The sequence below is a fragment of the Sycon ciliatum genome, chromosome 2 (assembly GCF_964019385.1).
Source record: "Sycon ciliatum chromosome 2, ocSycCili1.1, whole genome shotgun sequence".
Taxonomy (NCBI): Eukaryota; Metazoa; Porifera; class Calcarea; order Leucosolenida; family Sycettidae; genus Sycon; species Sycon ciliatum.
This window is the reverse complement of record NC_088644.1, coordinates 48,895,211-48,912,619: the sequence shown is the minus strand read 5'-3', so window position 1 is coordinate 48,912,619 and position 17,409 is coordinate 48,895,211. Positions and strand designations below refer to the sequence as shown.

General features: G+C 45.9%; 1 protein-coding gene across 1 annotated transcript in view; it reads right to left on the bottom strand.

The window, feature by feature from the left end:
* The window catches only part of LOC135810320 (uncharacterized), a 21,629-nt gene extending 15,801 nt beyond the window's left edge, over positions 1-5,828 (bottom strand). The window contains exons 1-2 of the mRNA XM_065323805.1: positions 5,642-5,828; positions 305-468 (exon numbers count right to left, since the gene is read on the bottom strand). Coding sequence (XP_065179877.1) covers positions 305-468; positions 5,642-5,666 — 189 coding nt within the window. The 5' untranslated portion in view covers positions 5,667-5,828. The remainder of the gene's footprint in view (positions 1-304; positions 469-5,641) is intronic.
* Between the last annotated feature and the right edge of the window lie 11,581 nt (positions 5,829-17,409).

Below are 17,409 nucleotides of genomic sequence, written 5' to 3'. Positions count from 1 at the left end.
TTTCCCATTCAAACACTGTAGGTTAGTGCACAGCTCAGGGTGCAGACACATTCTGTCACACACCCACCGTGTAATTTCCTTCGCTTTCTGTTCATTCCAAGTCCTTACCAGGCACATTTAGACCAACACACGATTTTGACCTGAACGAAGGGAACGAAGTAACGTTCTATTCCTTTAGTTTAAGTTCGAAATTTTGAACCGGTGTTAGCCCTGATGGAGACCAATCTCTGGTGCTTGACCAATCTCCATCACAACAGTATCCGGGCAGCACACATCACATGTCAAGCAGCACGAATACACGCACCTCTTCCCACACCCCCATGATCTTCCGTGCAACTCGACTTGGATCTGTGATGTACTCGCTCCGAAGACGCGTCACTTCATCTTCACTGTCGAGCAGCCGGATAGACAACTGCTCAACCTGATCAGTCGACTTGAAATCTTTTCCAAGATCAAGGAACAGAATATCTGCGAGACAGGGAGGACATAAAGAGAGCAAGAAGGAGAGAGAGAGAGAGAGAGAGAGAGAGAGAGAGAGAGAGACAGAGAGAGAGACAGAGAGAGACAGAGAGAGAGACACACACATAATATATATATATATATATAGAGAGAGAGAGAGAGTAAGTTACATTTATAAAGACAGGTAAGTCTAACAAATGAGGACTGAGACCTCTACAACAGGGTTTTACGCCTGAAAGCAGGTGCATGATTTAACAAGCAGGTTGTCAGTCTAGATTTTATGCGCAGATGGAGAAAAAGCGCAGAATTTTTGTAATGAGATGAAAAGCAGAAATAATAAGAAATAATAAAAAAAGATGAAATGAAAGCCTGCTCACAACCCCACCCAGCCTTGCGAGCTGGGTATGGTGGATTAAGAACCCGGTTCAACGCTCGAGCAAGCGCTCTCCACTCAAGGTGTTCACAGCAACGAGAGAGAGAGAGAGAGAGAGAGAGAGAGAGAGAGAGAGAGAGAGAGAGAGTGAGTGAGAGAGAGAGAGAGAGAGAGAGAGAGAGAGAGTGAGTGAGAGAGAGAGAGAGAGAGAGAGAGAGAGAGAGAGAGAGAGAGAGAGAGAGAGAGAGAGAGAGAGAAAGAGAGAGACAGAGAGAGAGACAGAGAGAGAGAACAAAAGAAACAAAATATTTTGAAAAGAGGGTGAGTAATAGAAGTACACCAAGGAAAGTAAGAGTTTGTTTGTTGTGACTCAGAGTTTCATGGTGCAACAACTAATCAGCATACTGTAAATATGCAAATTTTCGGCAAATACCAAATTCCGGCTACCTTAGTGTCTTGTATTAAAACCTTTCTCATATAGAAACCTGTTTTGAATGGAAGCCTGATTTTCAAGATACACTGGTATATTCGGCACAGATCCAAAACGGCGAAATTAAAGTGCTGACGACATTTTTCACATCGGCTTTGTTGATGTACATATGTACTAGTATTCACGCCGTGCCGAAAATATATATCGCTGTCTCATAGAAGATCTGTACTGGGACGTTTAGCAAGGCCAGTCGTGCTTCATAATCCCACGCTGAAACTGCAGGTCCACACACTGGCAAAGGAAGAGTGCAAGCTAAAGTAGAGCCTGTCAAGGCGGCCACCACCTGTCAAGGCGGCCACCACCTGTCAAGGCGGCCACCACCTGTCAAGGCAGCCACCACCTGTCTCAGAGGTCCACTACAACTAGGACCACACCCGTATGTCCTTCTTGCTACACACTTAGCCTAGCATCCCGCCCGACGGCCAAAAATGTCCGATTTTGTCCCCAAATCGTCCTGAATGCTGTAGAACGGGTAATTTTAGCCACTATTAATTTTAGCGTTTTCCCATTGTCAACCGGTTAGCGACGTTTTATTTTAGCGATTTGCAGCGATTTTACTCACGGATCACCAGTGCACTACTAATGTCTCAACGGGTTAGCGACTTGAAACTTCAGCGAAAATGAGTAGATCGCTAAATTTGCTAGGGTTTTTACGTCGCTAAAATTACCCTTTCTACAGTATTGACCATGGCACCATAAGATTTAAGAACGCAAAAAAAGAAGGGTTACTAGGGATGCAGAACATACTCTATTGTAAAAAAAAGAAGTAAATTATCGTGTCCGTTCCCGAAGGGAACTCACGACGGCCGCTAACACCCGGTAAACCCGGTACTCTATCGTACTTGGACGTAACGCGCAGGTCCCCGTATGCTCTGTAGTGCAGTGGAAAGCGTGCGATACTCTGACATGGACACGTCGGCTGCCATGTAAGAGTAACACAGTGTCTGCAGTCAAAGAAGCGCTGCGTAGCTACAGTAGAGCCTGTCCACGCCAACCGCTCAAGGGATCTTACAAATGTGGTCTCCGCACACAGGTGGTCTCCTTATCCAGGTTAATTCGACTGGAAGTACCACCCCTTGGTACCGGGAGCCTAATCGGTAGGGCACTGTCCAGGAAACACAGGGGTGCTTGGTTCGAATCCCGCTCGTGGATCCTTCTTTTACAACATTAGCGCCTGGCAATAGTTCCAACCCATGACTCATCATAGCTCCCCCCCCCCCCCCCCCCGCGCGAGTAGGTACAATGTGAGGACACAGCCGGTTTGGGCGGGGGAGCAGTGTAGCAAGAGAGTGTGTGTGATCCCCGGTAGCCTACTCGGTAGGGCACTGTACCGGAAAGACAGGGGTGCTGGGTTCGAATCCCACTCGCGGATCCTTCTTGTGCAACAGCTCTTTGATATCGGGGCCGGTCCTGACCAGGCCGGGGTGGTTCGCAGGTACGGGTGTGAGGTTGTGTGAGAGGTCAAGTGTCTACAGAGGAGTTTGCAAACGTACACCCTGAGGAAAGAGATTTCGGACGACTAAAAGGAAAACATTGATGCATTGCATCAGCCAGGTTGCAGTTTGTATCTGCTCACTAGGAAAAGCAGGGCTGAAGCGTAATTATTGTTCTGATTATCAATCAAAAAAATTGCAAGTCTTTACCACTGAGCTACCCCCTGCTATTCAGGTGTTGCTTGTGATGTACTGATGGTGCCGGCGTGAGGACCACAGATGGAATACACTCAAGTTCGCTTATAACGACACTCGGCGGGGCAACAGAAAAGTGTCGTTATTCGCGAAGTGTCCTTATACCCAAAGTCTCCTTACACAGTACAGTTGTTAGCTGCTCCCGGCTAATGATGCCCCCTCACACCGGAACACAGGGGTTTTATATGATTGGATAATTTATAGAAGTATTCGAGAAGAGTGTAGACAAGGAGAACAGGACAACGACAACTCAAGACTAGACTACAACAGAACTGGAGCATGCGCTCTTCTATGTGAGTGCTCATTGCCAAGGGGAACGAGCGGGAAATACAAATAGTGAGTATTCAGGTCGTAGCATACATACACCTATTCGAGCGGGAAATACAAATAGTGAGTATTCAGGTCGTAGCATACATACACCTATCCAGTCTCTCCGGAGGCGTGGGTTCGAATCCCACCGCTGCCACCAGTGTTAGCTGCTCCCGGCTAATGATGCCCCCTCACACCGGAACACAGGGGTTTTATATGATTGGATAATTTATAGAAGTATTCGAGAAGAGTGTAGACAAGGAGAACAGGACAACGACAACTCAAGACTAGACTACAACAGAACTGGAGCATGCGCTCTTCTATGTGAGTGCTCATTGCCAAGGGGAACGAGCGGGAAATACAAATAGTGAGTATTCAGGTCGTAGCATACATACACCTATTCGAGCGGGAAATACAAATAGTGAGTATTCAGGTCGTAGCATACATACACCTATCCAGTCTCTCCGGAGGCGTGGGTTCGAATCCCACCGCTGCCACCAGTGTTAGCTGCTCCCGGCTAATGATGCCCCCTCACACCGGAACACAGGGGTTTTATATGATTGGATAATTTATAGAAGTATTCGAGAAGAGTGTAGACAAGGAGAACAGGACAACGACAACTCAAGACTAGACTACAACAGAACTGGAGCATGCGCTCTTCTATGTGAGTGCTCATTGCCAAGGGGAACGAGCGGGAAATACAAATAGTGAGTATTCAGGTCGTAGCATACATACACCTATTCGAGCGGGAAATACAAATAGTGAGTATTCAGGTCGTAGCATACATACACCTATCCAGTCTCTCCGGAGGCGTGGGTTCGAATCCCACCGCTGCCACCAGTGTTAGCTGCTCCCGGCTAATGATGCCCCCTCACACCGGAACACAGGGGTTTTATATGATTGGATAATTTATAGAAGTATTCGAGAAGAGTGTAGACAAGGAGAACAGGACAACGACAACTCAAGACTAGACTACAACAGAACTGGAGCATGCGCTCTTCTATGTGAGTGCTCATTGCCAAGGGGAACGAGCGGGAAATACAAATAGTGAGTATTCAGGTCGTAGCATACATACACCTATTACACTGTCGCGCACCCAAGAACGTTGTTTCCTAGGGGTTAGCCTGGGACGTTCTTATTTCGTCAGCAATCTGACTGCGTGCTTAGAAACAATCCGTCCTGGATCATGTGTATCCCATAAGCTGCCAGAAAACCAACACCACCGTTCTTAACTTTAGGCTGTGGCGTTCTTAGAATTTCAGGCTGGACGTTCTTCAGCGCGCGACTCTACTGTATGTATTTCATTTAGATGGGACTTTGCTCCGGGCATGGAAATTCTGTCGTTATATCCGCAGTCGTTATTAGCGAAGTTGACTGCAGAAATATGCAGGACTGCACGCAGCGCAGCACAACAATTTGGGCCGGGGTCAGCTAAAACATGTCTTTGGGGTTTCGTAAATTTTTGGCACATGACGGAACAAAAAAATGTTTCTGCCGAGCGCATTCACGCTGTGCTTCATTCATCAACTGGTGGTGATAGCATCTTGTCGGGCTTTGCTCTTTATACTTGTTTGGTAGTCTACAGTCCATTCATCGGAAACAGTCCCACTGGCTTTTGAAAGTCCGATTTGGGCCGAACTGAGAATCAAAAGCCCACTTAAAATCTCAAAAATCTGGGTTTTGGACCTGCTTCTCCATATATTTTGCCATGGCATAACTGTCCTAATTTTGTAAAACCTGGCTGAATTTCTATTTCCCTGTTCTTGGACTTGCCTGGCCTCAAATTTGGCAAGGAGTAATTGCACGGGTCACACAATGCACGATGTACTGTTGTTTTCACGATATCTACAACTACATGTATGTGTGGGAGACACCAACAAGTTAGGGTGCCAGTTTCCAATGAATGGACTGTAGCTCAAGCAGCTGGTGAGGACAGCGACAATTTTCTAGAATAAAAAATTGAAACATTTCACTGTAAGAGATATGTGTTAGCTGGGCAGTGCACTAGTGGCTGTGGCACGTTATAATTTTTCAAATTCTACAATCACTGTGCATGTAGCCCTTATGCTCGTCGCAACAGCGCGAGCGCAGGCACAGCGTAGGTGCAATCGCCGACGCTATCATGATTTGAAATTGAGAGCGAGCGGCGCGGCGCGCACACGTGCGCCAATGACTTGATCGCAGAGCCTCACTCACCCCCAGCGCCATGCCATCTGAACACGACATTACTAGTAGTAGTAAGTACTAGTAGTGGATCTACATACTGTAACAATAGTCAATGCAAAGATGGATCTTCTGGACAGGAAATGAAATTTTACGTACCGTTTGTGGCCGAGTTTTCGGCCATAGCTATCAGCAATATCAAGATACTAGTAGATCAACTGGTGGTATGATTCGGTGAGGTACTGCAGATGCCTTCAAGATCCTCTTGATGAGAGCTACAGCGAGTACATATGTATACTATAGCCTATGCGACATCAACTAGAGGAGCCATGCAAGCCCAATAATTATACAAAATTGAACGTCAAGCCAAAATTAATAATCAGTAGTTGGGCAACGAGGTTTTTACCATGCAAGCAAACCAGAAAGAAAAAATCCCCTCATTTCAAGACACATGCAGCTTGTACTAGCTAGCCGGCCCCCTGGCACTGCATACTAACACAGTACATGTACCAGTAACAGATCTACGAGTGGCAAGTATCAGTAGTGCACTGTCTGTAGCCTAGCCGCGGCTAGTGTAGGACTGGGCTGCACGCATGGTAGAGGTGGCGACTCCGGGTCACTGTATATGATAATCATACACTGTATGTACGGTGAAAGCTGGCTTGACGTTGTGGACAGAATGATAGGTCGGGTCAACATGGTCAACCCTTCTCAGACTCAGCTACAGTACAGTGACTCAAGGAAGATGGGTCCGGGCCGGGACCAGCCTTTTTAGGGTGCTTTTACTGGTTTCGTGTCTTGATTATGCAGCATCCCGGGTAACTAATTTACTTACATGTACATGTACATGACGTGTACAATAATAATAATTATTATGTAGATGTAGATCAAGAGTGCTACATGTATCTGTAGAGAAGAAATACAAAGTAACTTAGTTTTAGAATCATGACCAGCTAGCCGGCTGTAAAAAGACTCAACACAGCGTTACTATAATGTACATGGACCACATGGCAGGGGCGTAGCCAGGATAGTGATCAAGGGGGGGGGGGGGGGGGTGTCACGACTTTCCCCACACAAAAGTACAATCATGCACTTATGTTGGTCCTTTCATGCACATTATTCGATCCGTGAAAGGGGGGGGGGGAACCAAAATTCGCCCCTAATTCGACGCTGAAGATCAATCAGTGAATGGCAAATCTCCAACCAGGGAGTAGTAATGATTATGGTAATTTACTACACCCTGGCCTGCTTCCAAGTTCCAACTAATGATGGACTAAGTCCTGGATGCTGCTTTCTCCAGAATTTTCACTCTCCATCGAACTTTTAAAGTGGGATTTCTCGAGCTATTTTTCCCCTTCATGTTTGATAGTGCAGTAACACATCCTTGATCAAACCTACACTATTTCAAACAAAACTCAAAGTGCACTTCAACGTTACTTTCACTCTTCTACTGCTGTATCCACACTTGCAATGCATGAAAGAAACTTTGCCTTTCCACAACGAGACCATGATTAACATCGAGAACTACATTATACAAAACATAGCGAGAACAAACTGCTATGTCTGACGTGTGCTTTCCGGCCATAGACCGCGTTGCTACTTCCTTGCTTCTACCAATGGCGTGTTTGTATGATTCTTTGCTTCTTACAAAACATGTGGAGTGCCATACAAATCATGCGCTGAGCCTGCTGAGGCCTGATGTGACACTGCACAACGGCAGGTACGAAGCGGAGTTTCCTTGACTAGAAATTTCATTGCAAAATGACCAATCATGAGACAAAAATTAATAGTCAACTGCATGTGGATTGGTTTCAGATACATTGTACTTGCAGGTCTGAACCAGGGACCGGGAGTAGTACCTACTACTCCCTGGTCTAAAACAGGGATGGCTACAGTGTGCGATGTGCAGATTTGCGCATGTGATCAGCGGGTCTGCTGAGTGCTATGGTCTCTCTCGAACCAGCTGTGAACCAAGATCGAAATTTTTGAGGGGGGGTGCTTTGGCACCCAAAGCACCCCCCTTGCCTACGCCCCTGCATGGGCATGTACAATGTCAGGTACAGAAATCGCAGGACGTGCATGTACGTGTACATGACATTGTACAAGTACGTCCTGCGATTTCTGTACCGGACATTGTACATGACTGCTGGTTTGCGCTTCCTTATCTCGATAGCTTCAAGCAGTTTCCTTGATGGTAGCGAAGCCTCCCTGCCGAGAATCTTTGCCTGGTGGAAGGGCAGAAAGTTGGAAGACTTTAAAGATTCTCGATGCTGGGTACGATAGTGGAAGCCCCAGGGAGCCTTCGCCACCATCGCCCTTGCCTCTCGGTAAGGAAGCGCAAACCAGCAGTCAATTGCGATGACGGCTGGCGCCTAATTGACTGATTGGATGTCACCGGATCGTCACTGGAATCGACACCCATCTCCTCGAACTACCACTGGACTTTACCACCTGACACAGCACATACACATACTTTGCACATACACCGCTGTCATATACATAAATCGCCTTTAGCATTCCCACACTTGAAAGTGTTCTTGTACGTGCTGTGATAGTCTTACTAGTCTTCTTTCTTCTGTATAGGTCACCTTACAGGTGATGATTGTAAACTTTAGTGTTAGTGTTAGTGTTAGTTTTCTTGCCAAATTGTGTCTGTGTGTATGTGTGAGTTTTCTCATCTTTCGTTTTGTTTAGGTCACCTTACAAGTGATGATTGTTTAGTTTGCTGGCCTTGCCAATTGTGTCACCATGATGTGTTAGTTCTAGAACATTCATCTGCCTGCATTATTCGTCTTTATATTTCGTAATTTGGCCTCCCCTTCCTCAATGCCCTGATGATGCCCAATGGGCGAAATATTGGCAAAGTTATTTATTTGGTGCAGCTGAGAGCCTGTTGCCGGAATGGCGGTGTTTTCGAGTGCAAGGAATACGCTGCAATGGAATTTGGGAATTCTGAAGAAAAAATTATAACATCCCTATGCTTTTTTTGTCTAGGTCATCAAGGCAAAAAAGCATAGCGTAGGGCCCTGAGCTTCCAAGCTCTCTCGTTTCAGGATTACCCAAAGGCTAACGCTTTATCGGGAGGATCTCCTATTTGTGTATATACAATGAACATTGGAGTTGGGAAAAGAGAAAATGTGCAAAAAAGTTCGGAAAAAGAGAGATGTTGTACAAAAGATACAGTGAAAGAACAAGCAGTGTACATGTACATGTAAATCAATGATTGCACATCAAAGGGATGCCAGTGCAGTCGAACTGATACTTTGCGATGTAAATACGTAAATGACGCTTTATTCTGCATAATTGTAGACATTATATAACCCATTACTAGTTCGTGTTAGATAAACCTTGTTAGATAAACCTTGAAGTTGGTTCCTCCAACGAGGAGCACACGCTTCTTGCCGAACTTGACACTTGACTGACTCACAACTGCCATCCGGAGCACACGAAGAGCACGTCGCACCTTCCGCTCGGTAAACCTGAAAGAAAGCACCACTCCCTCCCTCCCTACCTCCCTCCCTCCCTCCCTCCCTCCCTCCCTCCCTCCCTCCTCTCTCTCTCTCTCTCTCTCTCTCTCTCTCTCTCTCTCTCTCTCTCTCTCTCTCTCTCTCTCTCTCTCTCTCTCTCTTTTCTCTCACTCATTTTCTACCTTTCTTCTTTTGTTCTCTCTCTGTCATAATTATATCTAAGACCCAAGTTTGATTTGTCACCCTTCCGCACTCATCTACTACTACACCAATGTATGTCCATAATCATTAAAGGGGAAGTTAAGTCTAAAATCAAAATTTCACCAGTTGTAATCTTCGGGGTGCTGAGTCGAATGGTCTTGGTCCGAGGAAGCTGAGACGCTCCCTTCCTACTTCAATCTCAATCGAACTCGCGCACTTCCACCGAAACTGGGTGACGGGCTAGATCTGCAAACTCCGTGAATTCTCCCGCCTTCTGTGTTCACAGTCCCATACTCCCCTTGGAGTAGTCTGCACGGCGCTGCTGCTGCTGCTGCTGCTGTTGTTGTTGCTGCTGCTGCTGTTGATGCTGTTGCTGCTGTTGCTGCTGTTGCTGCTGTTGCTGCTGTTGCTGCTGTTGCTCACGCGGCTGTTGCTGCTGTTGCTCACGCGGCTGTTGCTCACGCGGCTGTTGCTGCTGTTGCTGCTGCTGCTGTTGTTGTTGCTGCTGCTGCTGCTGCTGCTACAGCAGCTACTGCTGTGGCTGTAGTTACAGCCCCTCTCGTTGTCAGGAACTGTTTGCTTGTGCTACTTCTCATCCAGTTGACTTCTTATTATGACTTTGTATGTTATGATTTTCTTGAGCTCCGGTTTTCCCCTTCATTATAACTCAAGCGCAGTTTAGCGTGTATTGGCTTGTGATATCCTTTCTTCTGTTTTCTTGGCATTTTATCGCTCCACAGGTACCCTCGGTCTCAGGTGCTCTCACATTTGTGCAATTGTTGATTTTGCTCCTGAATTGTCCTCCCTGTTGCTTTGCTACCGTCCTCCTCCTTCCTCCACCTTTTTTAATTGGCCTCATTATGGCATTCGCTTCCATGTAATTGGGCTTGTAGCCCGTGTGTACTTGCGAATTCAAATAAAAATATACATTTAGAAAAGCGATCCTGTCAGCTTTTCTATTATTGTGTTCACATGGCGCTACCTAACGACACCGCTATTCAGACACGTTGTCTACGTAGCTACGTAAGTTTCTACGTATGATGCTCGGTACCTGGTCCTGGACCAGGCCAGGGAGCTACTCCATGGCTCCTACCATCGCGCGGCTGGCTGCATGCGTGTGCATCGCAGACTTTTTGTTGTTGCCTTTTCGGATGTGCATGCACGAGGAACTTCCTTCTTTGGAACTGCTTCTTGCATGAGCTGTTTGAAACTTTCGGATATTTTGTCTCCTGGCCTGGCTTATTTCGTTTCGGCGCTGCTGTGACCTCCTTTCGCGGAATATTACTCAATGACAGGTGAGTTGACCAGTTCCCTTTGATTCATTTGCTTGTGTTGACTCTTTCATTTACGAAAAGTGTGCTGATTTTTGGGTGGAATGCAATAATATGGAAAAGCTGACAGGATCTCTTTTCTAAATTTAGCTTTTCCGCTGCCGAGACCTCCTTTTACGGAATGCTCAATGACAGGTGATCTCTGAGTTGACCAGTTTCCTTCGATTCATTTGCTTATGCTCACCCTTTCATTTACGGAAACGTGTGCTGATTTTATTCGGATTTAGAATCAACTCGTAAAAACTCCAAGTCAATCTCCCATTCACACAAACCTCGTTTGTTCAACATAATCATTCTATCCAATAAAAACAGTTCATAAAAACAGCTTTTTAGGATCGGACCCAGTCCGCATAACCAAAAGAGCTAGCTCCCTCGGCTGCTGTTGGTATATGCAAGAATGGGCCTTCCAGATAAGGTCTAACAAGGAGCAGTGGCTATAGTTATGAAATGAACACCGGTAACAATGGAGACAGACCACACTCTCATTATAGATACTGGTTATAAATGGACCGAGTAAGGAAAATGATCTGATAGCCTATGAAGAGTAAAAGAAATTGAACCAATGACAACAAATACTCGTCCAGCACACGAGTTGTCATAGCAACACAAATAACAGCTGTCCACTAATTTTGTTGTTGGAGATTGAGTAGGAGTTTTTACTGGTTGATTCTAAATACAATAAATGCTCCGGCCTTGGGTTGATGACCAATAAGTATATGTTATCGCATGGTTGCAAGGGCCTTATGGCATATTATTGCCCCGAGAGGTTAGCCCAAGGGCCGTAGGCCCGAGGGCTAACCTCGAGGGGCAATAATATGCCATAAGGCCCGCAGCAACCATGCGATAACAAATTTATCACATGGCCCAGTGGCGTGCACCGAGTCTTGAAAGGGGGGTTTCTAGAGTTGGTAATTTTTTTCTGGGGCCCCATTGTATAATTATGTATGAATTTTGTGCACATGCGCATCCCCCGAACATCCCGTCGGAGATAACGGCGAGGGCAGCCGGCTAGGGAGGAGGGAGGGGGGGGGGGGGGGGACTCAAGATCAGGGGTGCAGGGCACCAATGAACACTGGTGCTGATGAGATGCGGGGCTCGTCCGACTGCTATCATCAGATCATGCCGGCACAAACGCGTCTGAGAGGGAATCAGGTACAGGGGTAGAAAGGACAGAAATAAGAATAAAGAGGAATGGAGGGAGGGGACGATGCCGGTTACATGGAAATGTTGGTACATGTATAATCGATAGCAGGATAAAACGGGTTACCTTTTACATACCAGCACTTCAAAAAGCATTTGCAAAGAGGGTGCAAAAGTCAATGTCCTCATATACATGTTTGTCATAATTATTGAACACGTAACGGTTTGATAGGCCTAGCTGCCCAGGCTACACTACAGTCTATAACACTATGTCTATCAGACTATGGTACTTCACTACTAGTCCACTCCAGGCTTGTTTGTTTCATCAAAACACTGCTTACATTCGACGTATCTTTCTTTCTGTTCTTATGACGAAGTTTTCAGCATGTATTGGCAATGTTCCACATGATTTCAATAGAGAGTTATGGACCTTGCTTCGATGGAAGCTCGCGGAAGAAAAGCGAAGCCCGCCGTCCTTGAGTCGCGGCCGGAGCAGCGCTTCGTTCTGAAGCAGCGCAAGTGGATCATGGACGCACATTTTTACGTCTTCCAGTCGACAACGTTTTTGACGAACATCTCTGCTGCGCACATGAGCGAGAACGAAAGGCTGTGGCGATCTTGATTTGAGTCAACGGTTTGGAAGGAGATATCGTCAATCATATCCTTGAACTGACTTGCATCGCGCGTGCGTGACTCAAATTTCGAGACAAAACGGATTTCTTGAACATCATCGCCAATCCAGGAGCGAACCAGAGCTGGAGATCGATCCCTTCGTGGCTACTCTCCACTGAAGAAAAAGAGAATAATGTATTTCGAACTGCATGCAAAGCAACTATCTCTCACTTTGAAATAAGGACATAGTCACTGTACTGTAAACTGCCCGTCGATCGATACATTTGCAGGGCTCTGCTAGGATCGATAACCAATCCAGTACTCGCTTTTCTTTTGGCAAGATTGCCCGAAAAAAGGTGGTTTCCAGACACCAAAAAACTCATACGGTGCACGCGCCTGTGGCCCACAGAGCAGACCATTGGGCTGCTGTTGAAATTAGCCCAAATGCCAACACATTATGACCACAATGTATATTGATGTGCTATCATTATCAAAACAGGAAAAATGAAGATATTTCTCCTACACCCTAACAAAAAATCTGCTACAGGCCATCAGAGAGTATACAGTACTGAAAGACGGAGACAGAAAAAAAGTGCCGGCACCGCATCGTCATAGCAATAGACATGGCAACGACAATAAATACAGCAGAACCATAATTTCAGTTGAAAAATTAAGAGTGCTACCACAAAGAGTTTCTTCATGTTTACATGTGTATCAGGAAGTTGTCAGATACAGTACTGCAACAAGTGAAAGTATTTGACGACTCCCTGGTGTGTAATTCTGAGGACAATTTTTCTTCTTCTTTTTCAGCTCCAGATAGCTGTATTTTTCATTGCAAAACATTCCTGAATTGTTGTGTTTGTTGTTCAAGCAAAGGTGAAGGCAGAGGACAGATGAGCCTGGTACATGAAGACCACACACAGGCAGTGACTTTGCGAGGATCTGAAAACGCACGACGCCGAGTTGAATTTGTGTTATTTCAAATAATTGTTTGTGATCACAGTACCACTTCGAGCAGAACTGAATCTTATCCAAAAGCTTACCGACGGTCAGGCTGCCAACATGACTGAACAAATGATCCCTGCAAGCACCACACGGCAGACGTCCGAGGCCACGTCCATTGCCGGGATGTCCATCTCCAAAAAGAATTCCATCTTCGTCTCAATGCTACACTGCGATTCGTCGTAGAGTCGTACATTCTACAGAGTCGTCGTAGTCACGCGAGGAAAGCTGAGATCGCCACTTTCGACCACGCGTTCACATGTCACACTGCGCCGTACAGTCACCATTATGCCCTTCATATTCATGTTCATGTAACATCCCGTAGATTTCACGCGTACAGTCTCAGTCAGGGTTGTCACTGACGACGGGCTTTGGACGCGGGCGTTGGACTGATTTATTGCCCGCTCATACAGACCAGTGATTGGCCCGATCCAAGGAAACACTCACGTGACATGTGATAAAAACTAATTATAAAAACCGAGGTCCCCCGAGGTTTTTTACTGGTCATAAACCCTCGGCCTCCTCATTAATTGTATACTTAGATCCATTTTTATCTCTTTGCCCTTGCCTACAGTGTGCGAAGAACGCGAGTTCACCTTCTTGACGGTAAGGCTTATGTTGCTGCTGAGGCTTAGATGTGTTGTCGAAATACTCATGTTCATTGTACATTGGTACGTTACAAGTAAGGCACTGGTCAGTGGCATACTATCGTTGGCAGTTCCCAATCTGGAGGTAAAGGTTCAAGGACCCATTGACCCAGTATGCAAAATAAATTCGCATATCAGGGAAAATCTCCATTATGGAGAGGTTCAGTGACTTGTTTGCTTCATACGAAACAAGCCATATATGACCAGATCGTGCAGATGGCTGTCTTGTTATGTACCGTACCGGTACACGTCGTGCTTGGTACACCTCCCTACAGAGTACAGAGTCAGTCCATTCATTGGAAATAAAACTGGCACCCTAAGGCTGTGTTTACATGAGAAATTTCAACCCGGGTCGAGTTCAGCCCGGGTTGAAAGTCTGTACGATAGACAAAAGAGGTGAGCGTTTACATGAAGACAGTTGACCCGGGTCAAATACTGATATGCCGCCAAATGTTCACTTCTAGAATCCTGTATGGTCACGTGAATCCGTTCGTGCAAAATTTGCATCTGCAGTGCTGTTCAAACCTGGCGCGAGATACGCACAGAAGTACGTTTGTACGATTTTCTTGACCCGGGTTGATTTCAACCCTCCCCTTGGGGGGAGGGTTGAAATCAACCCGGGGCGAAATTTCAACCCGGGTCAGGCGCAATGCGTCATGTAAACGCGCCATTCATTTTGTGCACATGGCGGGTTGAAATCTGACCCGGGTCGAAATCCACCCGGGTTGAAACGCCTCATGTAAACACAGCCTAACTTTTTGGTGTCTCCCACACATAGTTGTAGATATCGTGAAAACAACAGTCACATCCTGCATCGCCATTGTGTGACCCGTGCAATTACTCCTTGTCATGTTTGAGGCCAGAAAAGTCACGGACAGGGAAATAGAAATTCAGCCAGGTTTTACCAAAATTAAATAGGACAGGTACATGTATGCCGTGGCGCAATGTACGGAGAAGCAGATCCCAAACCCAGATTTTTGAGATTTAAAGTGGGGTTTGATCCTCAATTCGGCCCAAATCGGACTTTCAAAAGCCAGCGGGACTGTTTCCGATGAATGGACAGACTGTAATACCAAGAATACTCTTGCCAGGGAGTCGTAAAATACCGGCACTTTACGACTCCCTGCTCTTGCTCATACTTGAGAACGGGTTCATTCCGGCACAACGTCAATCACGTGAAACCATGACGGCAGAACCATGGACCAAAGCGAAAAGACAACCCAACTTCGGAAGTAAAATAGAAAAAGAATTGAAATGTAAGATTGAAGAGAAAAGCTTGATAAGAAACCGTTGCCTAAATGGCCTACTGGCATGCAGAGGCGAAGTCACGCCTCTGCCCGTTTCAGCACAGCCGTCGGCAATATGCTTGCTGATACTAGCAAGAGTCTCGATATAACCGTGGGGTATATATACTGTTGCTAATATAAGTAGTAATAGTACCGTAGTAGTAATAAAGCCTCTTGGACGGGCAAAATGAATTGCACATACATTTACATTTATTTACAGCCATTAATCTCCTTTCTTCTCTGTTGTAGAATTGCTGTCCGGTGCGTATTTACCGCCATATTGCCAGGTGCGTGTTTACCACCATAATTATGAATAAAATTCTCTGGATTTTTCAATTGCGCATACTGTATAACTATAAACAGAAAATCCGTCTGGAATTTAATTTCGTCTTTTTCGTCCAAGGAACTTTTGAACTAAATTAAGTGCCGGACAAATGTCGATTTTTCCAGCTTTTCTATACACTATTATGATCCATGGACGAAATTTTTGACCGACGAAATTTTCTGCCTCTACAGTACATGTAACATCAGCCAAATTCAGTAAACTACTTCGAAGTACACTCGGAAATCAGTTTAGATGCTAGTAAATCAATTGGAATAGTGGTCCGCGGAGTGTCTCTGTAAGTTTGTATTAAGGTCCGGCGGATTCTGCTGGCAGAAAAATTGGCAGAATTCGGTACTTTTTCGGGTAAGTTTCATGCATGTTTGGTATGTGGATAAAGCAATGGAGCAGAATTCGAGGAATTGCCCGCCATAAGGTTTGTATGGTTCTGCCAATTTCACTGCTTTTCGAGCAGAATCTGCCACCTTTTCGAGCAGAATCCGCCGGTCCCTAGTTTGTATCCCTGGCGATGTTTGTGCCTGGAGAGCACTATATAAGTGGTGCTTTTCAGGCACAATCTTCCTCAGCCTACTCAAGCTCAACTGATGAGGGGTGAATTCCCCGAAACACTGTGTATTGAGCAGGGAGTGGTGCTTTCTTGCAGGTTTGCAGAGTCGAAGGTTCGATGGACCAGGGCCGGCGCCGGCGCCACTTCCCAAAAATTCGGTCCACGTGGCCGTGAAGCGTCCAAAACCGGGGAGAAAAAGTTTCGATGTATGATTTTGTACAGGGAGTCGCCCAGAGTGCAGGATTTGCTGTCTAAATTCCCAATTCTTTTTGGGGGGGGGGGGGGGAGGACCCCAGACCCCTCTTAAAGATGGCCCTTCGGCCGCGCCACTCTGCGGAAGCTGCTTCCGGCCCTGTGGACTTCTCGTGTGCTCTGGATGGCAGTCGTGAGTCAGTCAAGTGTCAAGTCAATTCGGCGGAACAGCGCGAGCTCCAGTTTGGAGAGCAAACCCTTTCTTACAAATCAATTGGAACACAAAATAAAAATGGAAAAATCAATAGGAGAAAAACCATTTAAAAGTATCTGGGTAAAAGAGCTCACAGAAACATTACTCTTGCTAATACATGTAGTAGATCCACTGTAGTACTGTGTATATTTGGTCTTGCCACTTCAGCGCCACCGTTTCAGCGCGATACATTTCTGCGCATGATTTCACAGCGCAACTCACCGCGAAAAATGAAGGCGTGGTAATTTACAGCATGAAGAAGTTCAGCGCGATCAAGTACAGCGCGATCAAGTACAGAGCGATCAAGTACAGCGCGGTACAGTTCAGCACGGTGCTGAGTGCAGTCGCAGGACTACCGTTTTCTATTAGCAGATTTTAAAAATCTTCCATCACCCGTTCCCGAGCATGAACCGGGGCTCAAGTTACTAGTAATATCGAATGAATCCAGCAGCGTCTACCGACCAAATAGGTTTCTACTCTCATTGAACAAGCAAAACCTCTTGTGCAACGGCTCCAGCAAGGGCCTTTTCTTCACAAAAAAATGTTTGTGGTGTCGGTCATACGATAAAAGTTATTGCATGGCCGACAATACGAGAGATCGCTTGACAACATCAAAGTGTTATCAAGCGATCTCTCGTATTGCCGGTCAAACATTCTCAAGGGACTTCAGGAGAGTGATGGCACTGCAACAATTTTGCACAATGCAAGCCTGGATGATCAAGATAATCGGCATTTCCACTTTTGCAGTACCTGAGAGTTGACAAGCCATTGCTCATAATTTTTGATGTGTGGAGCAGAGGGAGCGGGCGTTCAAAATGCGTTCCTATCATGCCAGTACCTCTCCGGGGCTTTTCATTCAAATCAAAATTTGAATGAACCAAGCAGTCCTAAAATACATAATCAACA